At 42.4% G+C, this 23,030-nt stretch overlaps 1 protein-coding gene and 2 long non-coding RNA genes across 3 annotated transcripts in view; 1 reads left to right on the top strand and 2 right to left on the bottom strand.

Moving 5' to 3' along the window:
- LOC135916369 (uncharacterized) overlaps positions 1-9,326 on the bottom strand; it is a 98,909-nt gene extending 89,583 nt beyond the window's left edge. Inside the window, exon 1 of the long non-coding RNA XR_010568907.1 lies at positions 9,143-9,326. This is a non-coding gene — a long non-coding RNA (uncharacterized lncRNA). The remainder of the gene's footprint in view (positions 1-9,142) is intronic.
- Positions 5,301-11,366, top strand: LOC135916368 (uncharacterized). The gene is made up of 2 exons (XR_010568906.2): positions 5,301-5,516; positions 10,941-11,366. It is a non-coding gene; the product is annotated as an uncharacterized lncRNA (long non-coding RNA).
- A 10,572-nt stretch (positions 11,367-21,938) lies between these two features.
- LOC135916367 (uncharacterized) overlaps positions 21,939-23,030 on the bottom strand; it is a 59,490-nt gene continuing 58,398 nt past the window's right edge. The window contains exon 4 of the mRNA XM_065449730.2: positions 21,939-22,871. Within this exon, the coding sequence (XP_065305802.1) occupies positions 22,191-22,871 (681 nt within the window). The 3' untranslated portion in view covers positions 21,939-22,190. The remainder of the gene's footprint in view (positions 22,872-23,030) is intronic.

Genomic DNA, 23,030 nt, shown 5'->3' with positions numbered 1-23,030 from the left:
CGGTGAAAAAGATTGTCTCTGTTACATGCTATAAGTATGCCCATTGCAGTTTACATTGACATTTCTTTTTTAAAGCTTCGTTCTTTAAACTCTTTTGGCTTCTTTGTGTGGCCATCGTTAATAGACTGCAACATACCGCTTCTCCGAGATCATGGCTTCAGTGAACGCTTCAAGTTATGATCTCTTGACACCTTACGAGTTGAGCACACGTTATCAGACAAAAAGCGGTACCATTTCGTTTCTGCATCTGAATGCTCGATCAGCGCGAAACAAAAGCGATGATATATGTGCCCTTCTTTGCAGCTTTAGCTTTACGTTTGACGTTGTCATGATCTCTGAGACATGGTACGAAAGCCACTCTGCTGTCCTTAATCTGCCTGAATACTCCACATTTTTCCTTAACCGGAGCTCTAAGAGAGGTGGGGGGGTTGCGATACTGTCGAAAAAGTTTTTAAAATGCGAATTACTTGACAATTTCTGTGTTGTAACCGACGACTACGAGGTACTTACCCTAAAATCTAATTCCTTGCTTTTTACTGTCACCTACCGCCCACCCAGGGGAAGCAGTAACACATTTCTTCATTTTTTGGACGAGTACTTCAGCTGGGTAAATGATAATAAATACACACTCATATTAGGTGGCGACTTGAACATAAACTTGCTTGAAAAGTCAACACTTCAACAAGAGTTCTATACTATACTAGAGACCAACGCATTTTTCAATATCATAAATCAACCAACACGCATTACGCCCGAAATATCAACGTTACTAGACACCTTCATTACTAATGCATGTGATGAATTGTCAATATCCGGTGCACTGGCAGCTGCTCTTAGTGATCACTTACCAATTTATTTAATTACAAATCACACAGTTCCCCCTAACAAACCTACAAGGTTTGCTATGCGTGTTCAAGACATAAACCAGACTACTTTACAAACGTTCTATGATAAACTGTCGCAAGTAAACTGGAGCAACGTCTATGAGGAAACCAATGTTGATGAAGCTTATGGTACTTTTATTTCCACCTACAAGCAGCTGTATTGTGAGACTTTTCCATACAAAACAAGAGTGCGAGCTTTGAAGGCGCGTAAGCCGTGGATAACCAAGGAATGCCTAAAGGCAGTACGAAATAAAAACATACTTTTTAAGCGCTTTCTAAAAACAAAAGATATTGACGATTTGAAGAAGTTTAAGGCTGCGAGAAATAAAGCTAACAGTATTAATCGGCAAGCCAAAAGGAATTATATGAGTAACCAATTTAACGACGAGGTAATAAAGCACTCCGATATTGTTTGGGGGAGGCTCAATAATTTGCTCAACTTAAAAAAGAAGACTGTAGTAGATGAAATAGTCACACATGGCACTCACTTATCCGGCTCTCAACTAGCAGATGCTTTCAATGATTTCTTCGTGTCCATCGCAGACGGCACGCAGCCCAACCTAAGCAGCAACCTAAGCAGCATGAGTCAAAAGGTTAGCGAAACCGCGTTTTTAACCCCTGTTACAACTAACGAAGTTCTGTCGGTCCTACAATCGCTGAAAAACAGTAAAAGTAAAGATATTGACGACCTCCAAATATTGCCAGCGAAGTACACATCGCACATACTTGCACCGATATTAGAATACATAATAAACTTGGCATTTTCCTCAGGAACATTCCGGAAAAAGCTTCAGGTAGCCAAGGTTACCATAATTTTTAAAGGAGGAGACGAAAATAATTTCTCCAACTACCGACCTATATCGATCTTACCAGTTTTTTCGAAATGTTTTGAAAAGCTTTTATTAGTGCGCATTACAAGCTTTATTAACAAGCACAAAGTCATATCAGCTTCCCAGTTTGGTTTTGTCGCAGGAAAATCAACAGAAACAGCATTATTAACCATGAAGGAAATTATATTAGAGTCATTTGAAAGAAAAGAACTAACTCTCGGGGTTTTCGTGGATTTTTCCAAAGTATTCGACTCCATAAATCACAACCTATTATTCCTTAAACTTGAACACTATGGGTTTCGCGGCACATTCCTTCAGCTTTTAATAACATATTTAGAGCACCGCCAGCAACGGGTTGTAATTAACAATTCTTCATCGCACTTTAGATCCATTCATTCTGGGGTGCCGCAAGGCAGTATTCTCGGACCTACACTCTTTAACATCTATATCAACGACATTGTGAATATTGACAACAGCGCTAAATGTATAATGTATGCAGATGATGTCGGCATATTTTTTAGGGCTAAAACACTTAATAACTTGACATTAAACGCTAATGAAACTCTGCGCAAATTGGTCGAATGGAGTACTAAATCTTTATTGAAAATTAACGCTACCAAAACCAAAGCTGTACTTTTTAGACCTAAGAACAAACCACTAGAACACTTACCTACACTAACGCTTGGTTTTCAAAGCATTGAAATAGCAGAGTCAGTAAAGTGTCTGGGTGTGACACTGCAGTGCAATCTTTCATGGGACATACACATCGACAATCTGGTTAAAAAACTTGCAAAATGCACAGGCATGTTATACAGAGTCCGCTCTCTACTACCTCTGAGTGTTAGACTTTTAGTTTATAATGCACTATTTTTATCTAACCTTTCATATTGTCATCTGGTGTGGGGTACAACAACATGGTCAAATACATATAGGTTACAGAAAATACAAAAAAGGTCATTCGTATCATTGCGAATGCCCCGTTTACTGCTCACACTCAACCTCTTTTCGCATCATTAAAATTAACACCAATTAATGACCTATATAATTTATTGCTAAGTAAACGATATGAAAGAAAACGGAAAAATCATGACACATTCTTTGATGGCACAGCTAACTTACGGCCCAAAGCTAATTACTACACAACACGTAACAACGACGTCTGGCATGTGCCATCCTTTCGTACTAATTACGGTCGTCAAATGCTCCAACATATAATACCAACATTTCTTAATCGGCGCAATGAGCACTGAAAACCTTACGATACGGGTGTTTTTTACTACGCACCTCCTTCCTCTCTTTTTTCTTCTCTTATTGTTATTCTTCATTTTGCATTCTTAGTGTTCCTGAGCGTATCGTGTTAATTCTGCCGCCTTCATTTATTCATTTATTAATTTGTTATTTCAAGAAGATGTTCACTAATATTTATTGTATATGATGTTTACCTATGCACTGTAGTCTTTTTTTATTACTATTGTTCTGTCCATGTTCTGTTGCTGCCGGTTTTTATGTACGGGGGTGCGCCCCTCTGTCAAGCCAGTTATAGGCTTTTTGGGTGCACCCCTAACATCCCTGATGTTGAAATAAAGGTATTTGTATTTGTATTTGTACAGTGTCAGCGGTCACTGTCCCCTGCGAACCATGTTGACCACGTGTTAAGACCTCGTCGACAGTGCCAGTTATGGCGTTGTGCATAATGCATCTGATATTGAAGCATACATTCTTGTATCGCAGTGCTAGAGGAAGCTGTGAAACAGTGTGACGCAGTGAACACTCCTTAAACATAACAAGTTTTCTAGGACAGATATCTCGCACTCATTTAAAGGCTATTACGGAGTGGTAGAGGGAGTTGTGAAACACTATGAAGCAGTGAGCACTGCTTAGTATATATCAGGTTCTCTAGGACAGTTATCTCGTTGACATCTTGAAGGCATGCATCAGCCCTGGCGGGACATTTTGCTATGTCACCTGGGACAGTTATGTTCCCACTATCTGTTGAACTCCAAAGCATGTGCTCAGAAAGTTGTTTGTCAATGAGCCAGTTTTACTACTTTGACATAAAAGCATGCCGGCGTTTTGCCATTGTTGTTGTCCATCCCATTTTATTCTACCTCGAGCAATTTTAATACGGAAATATTAAAAGGCGTTGAACGAAAATGCAATTACTTAATGATTTTTGCTAGAAAATTTCATAATAAACCTACCATCCAAAGCTACATATAGGTCTTTTCCAAAAGGTTTGTAAATTTGGACACATAAAATAGATAATCATGGTGTCCTTATTCATAAAAGCTTTACGCAGTACTCTCTGGGGCCGACTGCAACAATAAAGACAGTATTCATTGGCAATTTTCAAAGTATTTCCGAACTTCTCCAAAGCCGGGCCTCACGATTGTGCACATATTTATAAGATAGACCGTCAAAATTTTGAACTACAAGCGGGCGGAGTGAGTCCTGTACTCTTATTTCGTTCCGAATAACCTCCACTAAGTAGGCGAGTGAAGAAACTTTGTTATAAAACAGGAATATTTTCGCGAAACATACGCTTACAATGTCTATCCCATTTGAAGTGAGATTAAAACAAATAAAGGCGTCAAAAGTACGGCGCCTATATCGGGTCAGGGAAGTTGCTTGTAAAATATGTATTCTGCTTAAGCACTTCATCTTTAACCTACTCTTCCTGCTTAAAAATGAAATAAAATAATATTTCGTTTTGTGTGTGTGTGTGTGTGTGTGTGTGTGTGTGTGTGTGTGTGTGTGTGTGTGTGTGTGTGCGTGCGTGCGTGTGTGCGTGCGTGCGTGCGTGCGTGTGTGCGTGTGCGTGTGTGTGTGTGTGTGTGTGTGTGTGTGTGTGTGTGTGTGTGTGTACTATCAGCCTTAGGTTTTAGTACAACAGTGTCAAATGCATTGCAATATACTTAGCAAATGGTTTACTGCATCTTCAAACGACAATCTGCTACTCAAGGTTTTCCAAAACCAGTGACATACATATTAGGCACGTTTTGTTCTTGTTCTTATCTGAAGTGTACTATGCATTCTTTTTGTAAATTCCCTGTAGTAAAGCCCAAGTCTATTAAAATAATTTATCACACTGACAGCGTTCTGAAGTAATTGAATGATTGTTTCGGTCCTTTAGTTAGATGCAATACCTTGTAACATAATTCAAGGTTTAGCCTAAAATAAGGAAATTCATCTACCTCTTTCACTACTACTCCAGAATTTCGCTCGAGAAAGAGTAACACAGTTCTTGTTCTCTTCTCGGACAAATCGCGCAGCAATTCAGTCATTCACACCATGAATGACACAGATGAGTATTCTTACGCGAGCGTGAATTTCAAAGTTCACAATGGAATGAAAGCAGCGGAGATCCTCTGCCATGTCAAAGCCGTCAAGGCAAGTAGTGGTTTTGTTCTAAGGAGATTGCTTGCCAATCGCACATTATTATGGCGAACAACAGCATCTAGTCCGTAACGTATGTGCACTTACCGTACCTCTCGTAGGTGTTTTGTGAGGCCAGCACGCTTCCTCCTATAAAGAAACTGCCATGCGGTCCTCTCGGTAAGCTTATCAGAGAGTATAGTGTCTGGCCCTGCACCCTTGCGAGAACTGTCACGCGTTACACGTCGAAAGAATATGCATCGACAGCGCGCCTGCGCTTTCATTTGCGAACGTGACAAACGTCACGAATAACAAGAGCGAAACTCTTAGGCGGCAGCCGGAGCAGTCGGAATGAAAGCGCACACAGTAACCACGGTCGTGGTCGGCCTCGTCGCCTGTTTACTGCCAGCCATCGCAGAGGGTCGAGGTACGTTTGCTTTCTGTCGGTGCCCTCCAGTTCAAGGCAATTTTTTTTGTCTAAAAGGTATTTGCCTCAATTTTCTTAGCATTATCTGCGCGTTGGTGCTCCTTTATTTTTCCTACATAAAGCTTCAGCTTCCTTCATAAGGTTTTTCGTTATGAGGACGAGTACCTTGATTCATGACTCCTTGATGGCGCGAGCATAAAGGAGTGTCTGCACCTCAGGAACCTAACGCCCTTTATAAATCAAGAATGTTACCATTCCATAATTGGTTCTGTGTGGGGGGGGGGGGGGGGGGAGGTATGGCAAACAGGAGGTACTGTGCACACAAGAAAAGTTCAGTGATGGTGTGCGTTTTCTCGACGTTATGACGCAGTGGTGTGCGAATGCTTTGATTATGTTGGACACAACGTACCCGCAGCATAATTAAAATATGTAGCTAGATATCTATCCGTGCTTTGTTATATGATTACGAATTTTATAACAAAATGAACTTCAACTTCGGGAGCATGGTGATCACTAGATACCCAACATCTAGGCACTGAAATTGGCGTTCTTGAGGTGCCTAAACCAAGCGTCCAAAGTCTGATATTATGCATGAGAAGGGCAGCAATAGGCCCTATAAGCTGCTGAAGAACCACCATCTTGTTTATGTATTGAATCTGTGTACCATAATTTTTGGTAAGAAGCGGATGTAGCATTTTCGAGGGAACGCTAAAACGCAAGACCCGTACTGTGTAACAATTGCTTCACTGAGCCTAGATGGCACTGTCTAGAGGCAGCTTTTCTGCCAACTGCCATACTACAGCCAACAAACGCACTTACTTTAATTGTTTTCGCACTTTAGGGGCGAAGTGTACGTCCATTAGCCACATGTTCGTGATCACAGTAGTACACGAAATGAAGAAACCATGAGAAAATGACAAAATATTCCGGGAAAGGTGCGAAAAAAATGAGTTAAGCTAACGCACGCGCATATTAAGCTGAACTAAACAAAGTTTGCACTAAGACAATGAAATGGTAAATAGAATACGTCTATATATCCTTGTAAGCGTTATAAGGAGAGTAGCACTCAATTATAATTGCAAGGGTAGGGAACTCAATAATGCGCATTTTGTAAGTCAGACTTACTTTGCATGCTCAAGAGGCAGCTTTAGCTCTGGCGCAATTGCGACGCGGCCTATTCAAATACATTTAAAACGCGAAAACGCTTTTCTGAGATAGCCCCAGGATCGACTTCGACGAAATATGTTGCATGTGAGAGAGAACGGTAAATTCTAGTAAGAGTTAGAAGCGGCATTTCTATTTAGGGCCTGAATTTTGTTGAAAAAATTTTCAAAAATTTGAAAGTTCATAAAATATAGAAGCACCATGTTTAGAAATTAATAGTTCCCCGTCAAGAAGAGATGTCGCGGTTCTGTAAATGGGCATCCTTTAGATCATTCAAATTGAACAAACTCGATACGTCATTTTACATCTTACGTGAATTCCTTACGTTGTGTACAAGGGTTCGGCGAAAGCTCTATTTACACATTACTAAATTTCTTTAACATTCTTGTGTAAGGAACCATTTTGTCCGCTTTAGATGTATTATTGGATGCCATTCACAGAATTGTGATATAATTTTTATCACTAAATTACGGAGTTGTAGAATTGTTAGCTTCGTTTGCTGGAAATTTGCAATTTTTGCCAATATTCAATAAAATATTGACGACCTAAATCGAAAATCCGAGAGCACCAGTTACTAGATTCTATTTTCTTTCTTTTAAATTCAAAAAACCTCGTCAGATTTGGTGCAGTGGTTGCGGAGAAAAACAAAGTCTCATTTTCCATGGATTTAGATAGGAGCACCCGAGCTAAAGCTTCCTCTTAAAACATGCTCTGAATATCAACAAAGGAAAATGTGTGAAGGGTTTTTTTGTTTATTTGTGTTCCACGGCTTCACGCTCTCTGTGATTCTTGAGCTTGCGCCGTAGGGACTTCCAAAGTTTGGTGAAGCAAAACAAAAGAAGATCCGTGATTCTGTCTACGGCACTCTGCAGCTTCCGGCAGACATCAGCGGCGGCACACGCTGGATGCTTTAACTTGTCTTATGGTGTGGCAGCTCTGTCACTGGCCGTGCAACGCTTACAAGCACGTACTCTTACCTAACTCATTTCACATGTTGACAAGACTTAGTCTTTTACACGCTGTTTCTCATTTTACGACACTTTGGAGCACACGTGTATGTATATCTATTCATACACCTGCTTAAATAAAAGAATGCAGAGAATGGCGTAATGACCAGCAAAGTTTATTGAAAGGGGCAGTAGTTTAGTTGATCCGTGATCATCTCGTTTGGCTGCACAACTGCAAAAGTATAGATAGCGTAAAAGAAGAGAACCACGTAACTAGAGCGCACATAGGTTACTTCCAGCGGTATTTGTAGATTACATTTCGACTAAAGCACGCCCAGCTCACCCTGCAGTCAAATCTTTCCAGTATGCAGTGCACATTTCTCGAAATGCCGCGCCTTTCTTTCTAATGTCCTCGCTTGCAATGTAACGTGAAATTGCATGTCCGTTTCCCAAAAAAGGCTATTCGTGAATTTTTCTGTGGCTTTGCTAAGGAGTGTCAGACAAATGGCAAGTACCCTAAAAGCGGTGCGAACGATGACTATCAAAGCACTTGGTTCACTATGTTTGACAGGTGCGTTGGTATAAGCAACAGCGTCAGATGCTGCCAGGTCTTGTGGAAAGAAATTCCTGAAAATGTTTTCTAATCTGAAAGACCTCCACGGAAAATCATTGTTATTGTGCCTAAAGTATAAAAATAGGCCAAAATGGCATAGCCACAGGGAACAAAAATAGGCATTTAGAGGCACTGTAAACCGAGCCCTAAGTCACTTCTGAACCCGTAAGTTCATGCTCATACAGCAGAGAGTGGATCTTTGGGCACGCGGATACAGGCAGGCAATCGCCTATCATCCAATCTTTAGTAATGCCTCGGGGAAAACCCCTACATTCATTATTGTTTATGTGCTTTTAGGATGATATTACGTAGTAAATTTACGTGGTAAATTAGTTGCAATTTGTATTCATGACTAAATGTTTGACACAATAATTATTTTTTCTAAACTTGGTGAATTCGAGCTTTCTGGGATATTCACAAACAATCATACGCATTTATGACGAGACGCTAGGGGAATCGAAAATCCTTCGTTTTACAATCCACTTCTGTCTAAATATCGCGCACCACTCCGCTCCCAGTACAGCAGGCTAAGCGAGCGAGCAGTCTTCTAGTAACAGGAACTGAAGATACATTTTGTCAATTAGCCCGCTAATATTCTTCTGCGCACTTCATCTAGCGGAATGTTTGACTGCGTCCGACGCTATGGCACCGAGGTTAATAGCATGCTTATTTCCGAAATCAGCGTGTGATGCAAGACACGATATTATTTGCGCAATGCAAATACTTGGTTAGTTTCCAGGTTATTCATGACGGCTACCTTCGTTAACCTTCGCTTTCCTCCGATCACAATTAGAGCCAACTGTACCGTCAGTCGTCAGTGGCGAGCCAGTCGTTCCACTCGGTTTAACGCAGGCGGCGAGGGAGGAGGTTGCTATCATAGCTGTTGTGGTGTAGGAGCTTACCTCACGGCTTTTGCGGCGATGTCGGCCGGCGCATCCCATGCGGATCACTGCTCCGTGGTGGCTGAGTGGGGAAATTGTTTTCGTGTTACGTGCGTTTCTCGTAAAGTAACAAATCAAACCTTGGGGATGCCTAAATTCATTATTTGCACAGGCAAATTCATCGTAGTGGTGTTTGCTGTACAGGCGTTAGGTATAGAAATGTCGACGGCGCTATTCCCCTGATAAAATTGTCACACATTTTTTTTAACAGAACAATTGACATGTTTCCTATGCAGATGGGATTATTCTGTTTCACCTTCTTGACAGAAACTAGTATATAATAAAGAGTAAAAGCCTGCATAGGAACCAGTATAATTCCTACCCCTGGTCTCAGTGCACACAGAGAAAAAGATTGCTTTTGAGGAGGTGTCTCTTCAATGAACAGATTTGTAGAATCGTATCGGGTATAATTTTTGCAGAACAGGAAAATATTTCCTATGATTTGTGAAATATGATTTAGTAAAGGCCTACATAGGCAACGAGTATTAGTTTGTGTTTACAGAAAGGAAAATGTATAGAAAGAAGCTAGATAGAAGCCTTCGTCTGAAATAAAAACAATTAAGACAGGAAATTTGAAAACACAGTATTCACTATTACAATAAAAGCTTTTCACAACGCGCTCGAGCAAAAAATACTATAGAAGCTAAATACGCATAGAATCTTGTGGTTGAAACAATTTTAAAACGGGAAATTCATTAAATCTGTTTTAGAGCATATAACGCTATTCGTACAGCGTGAGCGGGTGCAGTCAAAAATGCTTGAATGAGATTAGAAAACAATATTACGCATGTCTTCAAACAAGCTTGCACACTGATTCCGCATTTTATTGATATCGTAGATATTGCAAGTTCCTTTGACGCAATAATGTAAGCTTATGGCGCAACTGTATTTGTTAGATTTGATGGTAGTAATTGCCTAATGAAGGTAATTCGAGGAGTTATACGTTCGAAAACGTTTATCTGCTTAAGCGACGCCGCCTCGAGGATCTCTGGAGTAATTTTGATTTCCTCAGCTTCTCTATCCTGAGCCCCAATATCAGTACAGGATAGTTATGGCGTTTCACACCCATTAAAAAAAAGAACACCCGCCGTAACCAGTGTTGGACCTGCCGCCTCGGGCTGAGAAGCAGAATGGTACAGCCGCCAAAGTACCACCACGGGTGCCAGTTGTGTGATGGACGTGATACATAGAGGAGTTTCACTGTTATAAGAAGGAGTCTCTTGGCAGAAAATTAGTATGACTTGAAAATGTTTATGTGGAATACCTGGGGCTAAAAACTGTGGAACGCTGGTAGTTAGAGAAACTTTATCCCTCATATGTCAATGCGCTTTAATGTGCTATGAAAGTTCAACTACTACTGAATAATCTTGGTGATTATATGCGCGAACAATAAGTGGATATGATACAAATACCGATTCTGTGTACACTGAATAGACAAGCAAAAAAAAAAAAATCAGCGTTGCCTTCCACATCATAGGCTGTTTTCTTGTCACCTATAGCGTTTCTTTTTCGGTCCTGCCCTGAGTTGTCCATAATACGCTCTCTACGGATGCGCTCTAATTCAGAGAAGCTTCATTGTCAGAGGTCCAGTTCATTATGCTGCTTGGCTGCAGCCACAGTTGTTACTAGTCAGCAAAAAAAAGCGACCACACGTTCACAATTGTCTGTCAGTCGTACGTGAACCTAACCTTACGTTATGCGAACTCTCATGCACGCTTATATTGTCTATTATCATTTACCAAATCCTCTATGCATGCAGTTGGACTACCGCACGCACGCAGGTGTGGCCCTGGCCAGCGCTACATCTACTGCGGTAGCCGTGACTGTAGCGAGCTGACCTGCGATCGCATGACTCGGCCTGAAAACTGCAGCATCGACTGCTTGTCTGGATGCTTCTGCGCAGAGGAGCTCTACCGGAACAAGCACGGACACTGTGTTACATTTGATGAATGTTTAGGGCGACCGCACCATTCTCTCAGGCATAATGTTGGGTCTTCAGAAGAGTCTCGCGATGTACCGTCGTTGACCTTGTAAAACATGGACGAGATAGGTCAAGACAGGCGGTCAATAATTGTGACGCGAGCACACATTTTTTTATTTTAATTACGACCGTAAGACATATGGGACCTGATCTTTAAAAATAAAGGAATGTGCTTGTGTTCGCAATAAAACTCTTCTTTCATGAGTCAGCGGATTTAAAGATGCAGGCACTGTTACATTTCTGTGAAATATTGCAATATCTTGTAGTGTGACAAGTTTGGCTGGTAATCCAAGGAGAATAATTATCGTAATTGGAGCATAGTTTGGTGAATTCACCGCTAGAGCTGTTGCCATTAAGTTTTTTTTTTTTTGTCGTAGTAACTTCCCTTAAATGGGGCGGCATTTATGGATTTTCACTACCTTGAAGGTCAAGCTACTACTGTAGATGAATTCGAATTTATCAGTCAATCGTTCAATCCGTCAATCAAAGCAAAACTAATTAGTTACAAGGATGGTACATATGGTGTTTTATACAGAAGAAGGTCCCATGTTTCAAGGCGGCAAGGGTGCCTGCTGTGTTTAATTGCATGAAGAGAAGCGAGTGAGGAGCAGTAAGTAGCAATCAACAACTATTATACATTCTTTACGCACTACAGAACGGCGGTAGTAAACATGAGGTGTATAAACTCAACACTGTACTAGAGACAAGATTAGTTTTCTCTTAAGTGTGAGAAAGGATACGCATTGTGTTGTATCGACTGGCAAATGGTTCATAAATGCTATAACTGCGAATTTGGCCGTGTGCATTCAATACTTAAAGGGTTCTTTTGAAAGCAAAATGTTGTATTTAAGGCAAACCTGGTGTTATTGAAACAATGAAGGTATACCATGTCAAATAGTATAACGGGAATGAGGGGCCCTATAACGTAAAAATATTCCACTGTGTTTTTATTGCTATGTCCTGACGACACATTTGCGCAACCGCCGACGCAAGCATCTGGCTGTAACCCGCAAGTTTGTCTGAACAGACAAATCAGCGCTCTCTTCGTTTATACGAGATCACTTTTGTTTCCCTTAAAAATGAATTACATTGCCTACAGTGAACGGCTTGTCTTATCTCATTGAGTGGCAAAAGACGACAAGCGCGCTCAAATGGAGAGGGAATCGATGGGGCCAAGCCAGTGTACCAATAATCGATAACCGGATGAAGAGGGTGGTGCCGGCGTTTGCGATTGGTACACTTTTCCTTACTTGGCTTGAGGTGGCTGGTAGAAAATCGCGACGGCGTGCAATGGAAGGTTGAGAATGCTGCTAAAATGGATCCTCAGCAAAGGAGACTTGGGAGAGCGAGGTCGTAAACGTTTCGAAAGTGCTTGAAAACCTCCCGCTGCCACGTAAAAACGTTTTTTTTTGTACGCAAAATAAACCCGTGCCCTCCGGCAGGTGCGAGTAGCCAGTGCCCCTTGAGCGATCGGGGGCAGCCACCTTCTATTCCTTTTGGAACGGGGCAACCTGCGGCTATCTAGAAAAAAAAAATTCAGTTTTGTTCTGCATATTAGTGCATCATTAACGCGAATGCACATCACTTTGGCGCGGTGAGGTTTCGCGATATTGTGACGTCACGTGACAGGCAGGTGAAGGTGTAGCCCCCAAAACGTTTTACCAATACCCGAAGGTTAATGGCTAGAAGGCGTTGAATCAGAAATAAATAGTTTTTTTGTTAGGTTCTATGTGCCTAAACACATAGGTCCTATGTGTTAGGTCCTATATTAGGTCCTTTGTGTTAAGCCTGTTTTACCTACGCCGCGAGTCGTCCCGGCATTGCACTATTTTTGAGATTTTTTTCTACACGCGGACGCGATAGCGCGGAAAGTTGCCCTTATCGGTTTCACTGTAACGAATAAGGGCAAAGACTTTCTGGTTCATCCTGATACGTTAACTTATAAATTTTGATATTTTCATTACAAACTCCTGCAAAATGATTTAGTTGGCTTTCTATTCGCTTCCTTTTCCGAAAGACACTTCTTTTATGTCTTGTGGAAAACAAGCCCCCAGGACTCGCATGCTTTCTTCCGCGGGATTTTTCTTTTGCGTAATGCATTTATCATTTCCTTTTTATGCTTTCCATCTATCCTAAAGCAGCGCCTACAACGCCAGTGCCAACCTCAAGACCACAACGAATTACTCATTTTTTTTTGTTTGAAAACTCCTGAAATGTCTGGAAACTAACATGAATCAAATTTCGAGCATATGTTGTCCTTGCAGTAGTCGTGGAGCGTTTCCTAATATTTATTATATATAAGTTACGTTGTGACGAAGTGTTATATAGAAACATTTCACCTTCTCGCTTCTATTTGACCTCCCCAACATTTCACTTGCAATGTGTGCGTGTTCTGGCCACTCTACGCGACAGCTCAGAGTTTTGGAGGTTGCCAAACGCAGCAGCTCGGCTGTGAGGCGCTATTGTTTTGACATCGGTGACAGTCGACATAGAACTTCCATTCATTCGACAACAGAAGGGACACCCGTCTCAGGAGGCTGAAGGGAAATGAGAAAGCCCCAGCGGCGGACAGCGTCTGAAAGCACTAATGAAAGAAACGTAGACGCGATGCGGTCGTTTTCCCCCAATACCAGCTGTCATTGAATGTGTTCCATTGTGGTTTTTTAGGGGGGAATGGATGAGACGTACTTCGCCGGACATTGGCGATGGTATTATTGATTCTTGAAGGGACCCTTGGAGAAGTGGCTGGTTTCATGAGGCACACAGTTTCTTCCATGAAAAAGTAAAAATGTGCGCGGCATCCTACACACAATTGGCAACAAAGTTCTGTTTGGGCGATTTGTGAACTTTCGAGTTTTCTGCAAGTGGTCCTGCCATAGTTATGCCTTAAATCATGAAGCACATATGCGATCGCTTGCTTTAACGACAACGAACCATTTCCGACTCCAAATGCTTGTGAAAAGTTGTTAACTATGCAATATTTGAGAGCTGCGATATTTTTCATGAGCATTTTTCGATAGAGGTGCCAGATAGGCAGCAGTTTCAAATTTATTCCGCTTTTCGATGAGACGAATCTGTAACTAGCCACAGTAGTGTATTTGCCTGCTCAATAGTACTCTAGGTAATACCGGGATAATTCTTAAAGAGTGGACTAGCTTTCATTGGCATAAGGGATTCCTAGGTCAACGTGTAGTTGGTAGAATGAACATTTACTGAGTGCTAATGACGATGCATCTGTTCAATACAGATAAAGCATACGAATTCTCGTTCTAGGTGACCAGTGCGTGGACTCGATTGATATGTGATACTTTTATTGACGAAAATTAAATTCTACAGAGCCTAGCAAGCAGAATGTTCCTTTAGAGTTATGGATGTTTTACTAAAATTGCAACAACCTTTGCCTAATAAAGTTGTAATGCACAACATGTACAGACCACTAACTCTATACTAAAAGCGGAATAGCGATTCTCGTAAACTGCATCTGTTAGAGCATGTGGGCCATAGATAAATTTACTATAAGAGTTCACAGGTGACATGGCTATCGTCTACACAATGTCCCACTTTTGCCTTGTTCGATTTATTTATATTATGCGAAACCTCCACAGTAAATCACAATCTTTCGTGAAATTATTGCTACGTTTGCGATGGTATATTGCGGAAGTGAGAATTCAGGGGTAGGTGTCAGTATTCAGTGGCAGTATACTGAATGGTGAAATAATTTTTCTGTTGCTCTTTTACGGCGTTGTAACTCTGATAGATTAGATTTCTTTTACTTTGCTGGTTTTAGGATATTATAAAACAGTTGAATGCGTAAATAAAAATAAGTTGCTACAGTGCACAAACTCTAAGCTTTCCCTTACCAGTGAACACATTTATTGAAATATAGCCTAGTTAATAACGTGGAAAGAAAGCTGCTGCACGCTACCCTTGAGAAAGAAGTCGATGAAGCAGTTTATTTCTCAACGACAGATTCAAAAAGGCTATCATATCTAAGGGAAATAATTTTATAGACACTCTCATGCCATGAAAATAGCTAACACGCCTTATTTCGACTTGTGTAAATTGCAGATTGACTAAGTAATGCCCCGTTCTTTGAGGTAGAAGAACAAAATAGCGAAAATTGTGAATCACGAAATCAACTCTTTGTTGAGCCAACCTGTGCGCAGAAAAAAAAATAAGATAAGGTTTAGCACACGGATAGCGGCGAGCACAGTCGGCGATCATCAAAAATCAGACCAACGGGTCCACCGCGTCAGCTTTTACAAATGACACGTCGATGGCCTACACGGACGTTTTCACATTGTCATCTTATCGAAATGCGGCCATCGTGGTTGAGTCCCTGAGTCCCTGAGTTGAGCGATGCGATGCCAAAGCCACTGGCCTGCCGCGGTGGGTTTAAAAAACACCACAGCTTTGCTTAGACTCATTTCGTTTAGAACGACGCTGCTATCGAGGGACTTCGCAGAGGTCATTTTGACATTTTGCTGGAAATTTCTTTGGTAGCTTCGACAATTTGGGCCGGTATATTACCTGGTCCCTGGGCACTTGATATGGCAAAGTAGTCTATTGACTTTGAAATTCCCTCGGTTGAAATCATAACGAGAGGCATTTGGGAGAAATTGGAGTTCGACAGAACAGGCATATCACGAGCGCGTGTGCGTGAAAATGAATGAAATGTGTTAATGACCTCAGGATCCTTCCTCTGAGTCATCTTCTTTAAGCAGCCATATGCTGTGAGACACATGGGACATTGCAGACAGGAAATTAAAAAAAAAGCTATTTAGTTTGCATCGAGAATGCCTTGCATTTCAAGCAGGTGTAAGGTCTTGGTTTTCGAACTACTTAATGCGCTGCAGTACTTGCTTAGGCATGAGAAGTACTTCTCCCACTTATGAATGCAAGTGTGTTCGCTTGGTTAGCTGCATAAAACAATCGTTTTTTTCGTCAATAACTTTCTTGGAGAACTGGAGAACCAAGACCTGTTGGAATCGCCGCGAATGCGAATAAGAGGAATATAAGGTTCAATTAAAGGGAAAAAAACGTGCTTGCACAGAATCCAGTTTTGGTGAGCGGCTATCGAGGACACACGTTCGCCTAACGTTACGGTGGTATTCCAGTAGTTTTGAAGTGGTACTGAATTAATTTTTAATAAATAATCCTTTCATTACACAGAATGTTCTTTGCTGATGGTTGACTTACATGGACTGGTACAGACTGATTAAATAATATCTTATGGTCACATGGGTCATAAATATAGTTCAGTCACCGTCGATTCGGGATTAGAAACAGGCACAAGATCAAGAGTAATATTGCTGCGAGTTGCTATAATTACTGACTACACAGATTTTAGCATAAGACTCACATAAAGGATGTCCCTCTACAGACTGGAGTGCGCAGTTCGATTGTTGCAGGCAACGTGAGGAAAATTAATATCTCCATACAGCATACACCTGCCTCGTAGAAAACGAGAATTCAGGTCAAGTAGAACTGGGTACAGTTCATCAGTGAATGAAATGGCTGAACCCGGTGAACAATAAGAATCAATAAATACGTTATAGCGTGAACAAGGCGGCAAATTAATGCGCGTGATTGCGTTATAACATATTAAACTGAGAAGCACAAAAGGCAAGCTAAACTATGCAAAAGCTATAAGGCCGCTCCTCCTCGCCATTGCTGGCCAGTATTGAGGATACATGCATCTTAGATACTATCGTAAATATTGTGTGCGTATCTTGTTCCTGTAACATGATGTATAATGATAAGTCTTGAAATATTTCTGTCATTATCTCTATTTCCGATACATGAAAAAATGTATCCTGCATCATGAGATACAAGATACTGGTGAGCACAGCATCACCTGCCAAACTATAAAGGTTGTTTCAACTCAACTTCCCAAGCTGATACTACTCCAACTAAGCCACCTGGATAAAACTAAAGGCCGCTAAATTCTTTTCTCGTTCAGCCAAAGGCTTGAGCCAGGGCAGGCTATGAGGCCTGCGTGTCATAATTGGTCGAGAAGAGTCACGTGGTGGCACTCACGTCGTCTCGGCAACAACAAGCATGCGAACGTATGGGCATAGCTATTCCGTCTGTTCTTTTTTTGTTTTGGTTGCTTTGGTGCCATGACACTTGTTCGCAGCCACTGTACTGTGCTGTGGACGCCAATGCGTGCGGCGTCCTTCGCGCAATTTCCGATGCCGCTATAATTTCGTTATGGAAGTTTCTCTTGCGTGGTGCTTTGTTACGAAGTCTTATGAATGCTAGATGCTAGGATGGGTATCCGAGAAACATTGTGATACCGAATACTCAGTTTCTTTCATGAGCGTCCACGCGTGCTCTTTTAAACTATTTTACAAAGGCACCGAATTTTCCACTGTCTGAGCTTAACAGGTAAGTTCACAATACTTCATGCTGAAGTGTCACAGCTATTTTGGTGCCGACCGTATCCCATTTACACGTATTGAATGTGACTGTGTGATACAGGACCACCTTTTTATGCTACTTACCTAGATATTTTGTTTTTCTCTAGCTCACCCTTCAATTTCTTGCTCTTACAAATAACCAGGTAATAGCAGCTATGAATAGCAGCAGTGTGAATAGCAGCGGTATCCTGAGAGGCTTCGTGCCACTGCACTACGCATGAAACGCTTTTGGGCTGCACCAGGTTTGTTGTACAAGAAAAATCGTAAAATGATTGCACGTTATTGAATATGCCGCTAACGAACCCTTTACGCCAGCAGATCAGTAGAATATGAAAGGACCTTGGAGCTTTATGCGCCCTCTATATACCCAACACGTCACAAAAGCAGTCTCTATACGCATTGTTGCTGCTGTATGCCTGTCCGATGATCCGGTATTGCGTAAACGGTACGATGCTTGCGGATAAAGTAAACATCACAGCGGTATTTTCGCCATCCTGCAGAGGTTTCTTGTTTATGTTGTTATAATTAGATGGTGACCTGCTAGCTGGGCCTCAAGTAGAGCAGCTACTCCTGTTAGTTACAAAAGTGACAGGGGAAAATTGCTTACAGCGCGGCGTATAATGAGTTGTCATATTATGGAGCTGAAGCTACCCCAGTAAATTGTTTCGGAATGAAAACATTCTTTGAGCAAGAAAGACAAAATTTTTGAAATACTAACAGACATTTCGTTCAATGAAACAAGGTTGGTAGGAGTCAAGCAATCTTAGAGCAAACATTTTTTGTCCATTAGTGTTTCCTGCTAGATAATAAACATAAATAATAAGAAATTTGCGAACGTATCGAAGTAACTTAATAACTTCAGTATAGCATCGGATAAAATAATAGTGGTAGTATCTCGTATTTTTATCTCAAATACTAATTGCCCAATGATTGTATCTCCAATGTCTGTATCATGATTGTATCAGCTTTTATCCCCATCCATCACATCACGTTGATTTCTTTCTGTCACCACCAGTTATTTTTCCGCGCCGTGACAATACATACAAAGTCAAACACATTAACTGCCAGTCATGCCATTATGCACATTCGTTGTTACCACGCACAATAACTGAATGGAAGGCCTTACCATTAGTCACTGCCACGGAACCAGACTTGACTAAGTTTCAACATTTAATTCGCTCATGACTTATCGACTAATATTATTATTTTTTGGTACCTTTACGGCGTTTTCGATGTTTGTTGGTGTCTTTCATAGCAGTTGACTTATGTTATCTTATTATGTACTAATGTTTTCGCTGTAATAATTTTGACCTGATAATATTGTATATTATCTATGTTTCACTGTATTATTACTTACTGTGATCGTATTATTACACACTGTGATTGCTGTGATCGCCCCCTCCCCATGTAATATCCTCGTAATGAGGGCCTTTGGGGGTATTTTGAACAAAAAATCGAGAATAAAAAAATAAATAGACATATCACGATACTATACCAACGGATCTTTGCCCAGCCCAGCTCCTCGACGCACAATCCTCCAAGTCCATGAATTGAATAACAGATGTTATTATTCAGTAGCCAATTATCTGCCACGTCATAACCAGGCAAGGATTCCATGAAAATGACCCCGTCCTAGTTGTTGTCATCCAAAGTGGTTTGCACAGTTTCTTATTGAAGACAAGGTCTTCGGAGACTTCAGATCGATTTGGGGTTCGTGAGATCTCAAAATCTGGCGACTTTCATCTCGTGAAAATAGACGTCTTTCAGACATTGTGGTGCATATAGGACAATGAGAAATGCATCAAAATGAAGCTTGGAGAAAAATACGCGCCGAGTTAGCGTAGAGGCATGAACAAAGCACTTATCAAGTGCGATTAGTGCTATAAGGTCGAAATAAAACCGTGATTTGCTGTTTCGAACCGCGCGCACCTAAAACCGGATGCGGAAGTGTGACTTGACTCAATAAAACATATGCGCAAACCTGAGAAATTTATGAGTTTAAAAATTGAGGTGGGTGCCGAAGGTAGTGCAGGTAAAAGAACGAACCATATGATACACTCATGCGCACAACGAGATTTTCATTTAACGTAAACGGCTTTGATTTGCCTTTTTTTGGAAGTTCGCTTTGCCATCAAAATCTTCGAAGAATGATATGAATGAGCAGTTCTCAAGGACTGACTAGACACAAGAGGACAAGGAAAAAGGAAGAGCTTCGTAGTTTAAACGACACAGCACAAGTTGGCGTAGCACATAAGCTGTTGCTTGTGAAGTCGTGAAGCCTCTGAAGCCTGTGAAGCCTGTAAGCCTGTGAAGTCGTACTTTAAACGAACTATTTCTTTCTTCAGCATAGGCATACGATTTACGAGGCGAGTATCACACGCGATGAAAAACCTAATAGCTAAAGACGGCCTCGCAATTTAGACGCGTGTCTCAACATACTCCCCTTATCTTTAAAGCGCGTTAAGTTTAACGATACTAGGACAATTACTGCCAGACTTGAAGCGACACACTGGATCAGCGCTTTCAATATCACTGTCATTAGTTATAACATGAAGGTTTTGTGAATAAAAGGTAATTACGTTTGACTCATATTGTCCACATGTCAACCGGTTCGTTTGTGGAATACCAGAAAAATTAGGTTTGATCTGAGGAGGTGGTTCTCAGCGTTATCGCACTTAGCCCCCAAAACGTTTCACGTGAGACGAGAGCATAACGATGCCGCTGCTCATGCTGCCACCACGTTAAAGCCTGCTGATCAATGAGATCCAACTTTTTTTCCAATTTTGCTACACAAGTAAGAAGGCAGTGGACCAGACCATTTACGCGGTCACCAAAACCAGAGGTGGTTCAAGGCGGGTCAAAACATTCCAGGAACCCTGGAGAATTACCCATCGCCGGTACCAGTATCAATTGACCGTCACCCGGTGTTACCAACAAAATCCAGATAACACGGGCAGTAGAACAAGAGGAGTGCAGCATTTAGATCGCCTTCATGCGAAACGGATGCAAAAGCTTTATGCCATTGCCGTTGCTTCTGAGAAATGAACAAGCAAAACAAAAGGAAAAATTAGGTCCTCTGTCCCTTATGCTCGCGCGTTACTGTCTGATATAAACGCTTGTTCTACACTTTTTAGAGAGAGAGATAAAACTTTATTGTGTCCTTGATGGGGTTAAGGGGTGGCGGGGGTCGGGAGACTAACCCCCAATCCACCCCTTCCTCAGACGGCGGCCAGTTCTTGCTTTCTGGCGGCGTCTTCGGCCATCCGGACGGCCCAGAGCTGCTCCTCTGGGTCTAAGCTGAGCAGCAATGTCTCCCACTGCTCGGCCGTACTAATGATGCGTGTGTTAGTGCGGGAGGTGTTGGTGGGTGAGGCTTTGGGGCATTGCCAAATAATATGATTGAGGTCGGCGCGGGCTTTGCACGCTTTGCAGAGTGGTGAGTATGCGTCGGGGTACATGCGGTTGTAAAGCACGGGGTTCGGAAAAGTTCGTGTCTGAAGGAGTCGCCAAGTGGTGGATTGAGACTTAGTCAGTGATTTGTGTGCTGGGGGGTAGCGTAACCGCTCTCTGCGGTAGTGCAGTAGAATTTCTCCGAACGTGACCATTCGGTCCCGCGCGTGACCGCGATGCAGAACAGAGGGCTGGTCGGGATCGGAAGACGCAGGAGAAGGATGATGCGCCCGGTGTGCGAGAGCTCGGGCGGCATCGTGTGCGGCTTCGTTTCCAGCCAGACCCGAGTGACCAGGGGCCCAGATGATCTGCACGCGGCGTTGCCTTGAGGGAGGAGTCCCAGAGAGAATCCTCTGCGCTTGGGGTGCTATTAGTCCTCTTGCGTAGTTACGAATGGCCGTTTTTGAGTCGCTGATGATGCAGTGTGCATTGGTAGCCGCGTAGGCCAAAGCGATGGCCGTTTCTTCTCCTACTTCGGGTTGCGTGGCGAATATTGATGCGGCCGCGGAGAGGTGGTACTGCGAACCCGCGACTGCGACACTTTTTAGATAGTTGTATGACAATATAGTATATTGAACACATAGGTGAGTATTCTTGTAACACCGCTAGCCCTTCCATCACACTCTTGAAACTCGAAGAGCCACTCAGACATACATACATTGCTATCGAATTTGCGCGAATATATTGCCGGGGATGTAAATTTAATACAGTGGTCTATTGGCTTCCAGAAATATATTTATGCGACAAAGCCCAGAAAGACGTAATGATATAGGTTTCCCCGAGAGCAGCAATCTGCTCAGCTCCTAAGTCTAGTGGTTTCGCATTTACTTTCACAAGTAATGTTTGTTGATTGAATGAAAATGGACGACTGACGCTGTTAACAATGAAGGGAGAGAAACCCATCTGAAGCAATATCGTCGACTTTATTTTTGAACTCACGCAAACTGCCATTTATGTGTCTGGCCGAGTGTATACGAATAGCGCCTAGCCAGCTGCGTGGAAGGCAGCCGGTGGCTAGCGACGTAGCCTTCGTCATCGCACATGACGCGCAGGCCAGGAAACCTGTCTACGAGGGGTTGCTGAAAACCCACTCAAGGCGATTGAGTAGTCCACCAGCCATGATCTCTCGCAAAAGCTGGCTAAATTCGCTGTCATTTCAGGTTAAGACGCCGAGTTTCACTTTCATACTAGGTGAAGCGCTTTCAGAAAGCGCCCGCACGAACGACAGGGCTTCGGCGCAGGAGAATCCGCAGCCCACCAGGTTCAGCGTCTGTAGGTTCTCGTTTGTTTTCAGGGCCTCACTTATCGGGCGCGCAGCGTGCTTTCCTAGACACGAATCGCGGAGACACAAGGTTTCTAGCCCATGGCTGTTCTGAACCAGGTCTCCCAAGTGCTTCCAGGAGCAACTTGTGGCCGACATACACGCTATGTCGAGGCTCAGAGTAAGTAGCCGCAGCATCACGTTTTGGGCCAGAGCAGAAGCCCGTGCGTCTAGACAGGCGCCGACTGCGCAACAGCGTCCGAGCTCTAGCTCCATCAGCTGTTTGTTGTCCGTGAGCTTCTCGAACAGCTGGGTTAGGTGGCACGTGATATCGAGGCTTATAATTTGCATGGAGCTGTCCAGCAGCCTCGAGACCAGTTCAGTGCGCGTCGCACAGTAGCGGATCCTCCCTCGCAGTTCGAACTCTCGTGGTCGGTGGTGCTCTTTGAACTCCTGCGCGAGTCTGGCCAGAACGGAGTCTTTCATGGTTACGTTCCGAAGAGCCAAACAGTGGAGTCCGGGATTGGTAACCACCAGCGAATACAGACAGGTTCCCTCAGCTCCCATTAGTGTTACCTGCAGTTCAAAGGCAATTTGAACTTTGTAAGAAACAAACAAAAAAATGTCATGAGGCGACATACGGGATGAAAGTGGGGCTTTTGTGATCCTACCCCGTTCATATATTTTATTACCTAAAATTTAAACCTATAGTCGTTTACCTACTTTTGGCTCCAC

Source organism: Dermacentor albipictus, chromosome 8, assembly GCF_038994185.2.
Source record: "Dermacentor albipictus isolate Rhodes 1998 colony chromosome 8, USDA_Dalb.pri_finalv2, whole genome shotgun sequence".
NCBI lineage: Eukaryota > Metazoa > Arthropoda > Arachnida > Ixodida > Ixodidae > Dermacentor > Dermacentor albipictus.
Note: the sequence above shows the minus strand (reverse complement) of the source record. Positions and strands in the feature narration are given on the sequence as shown.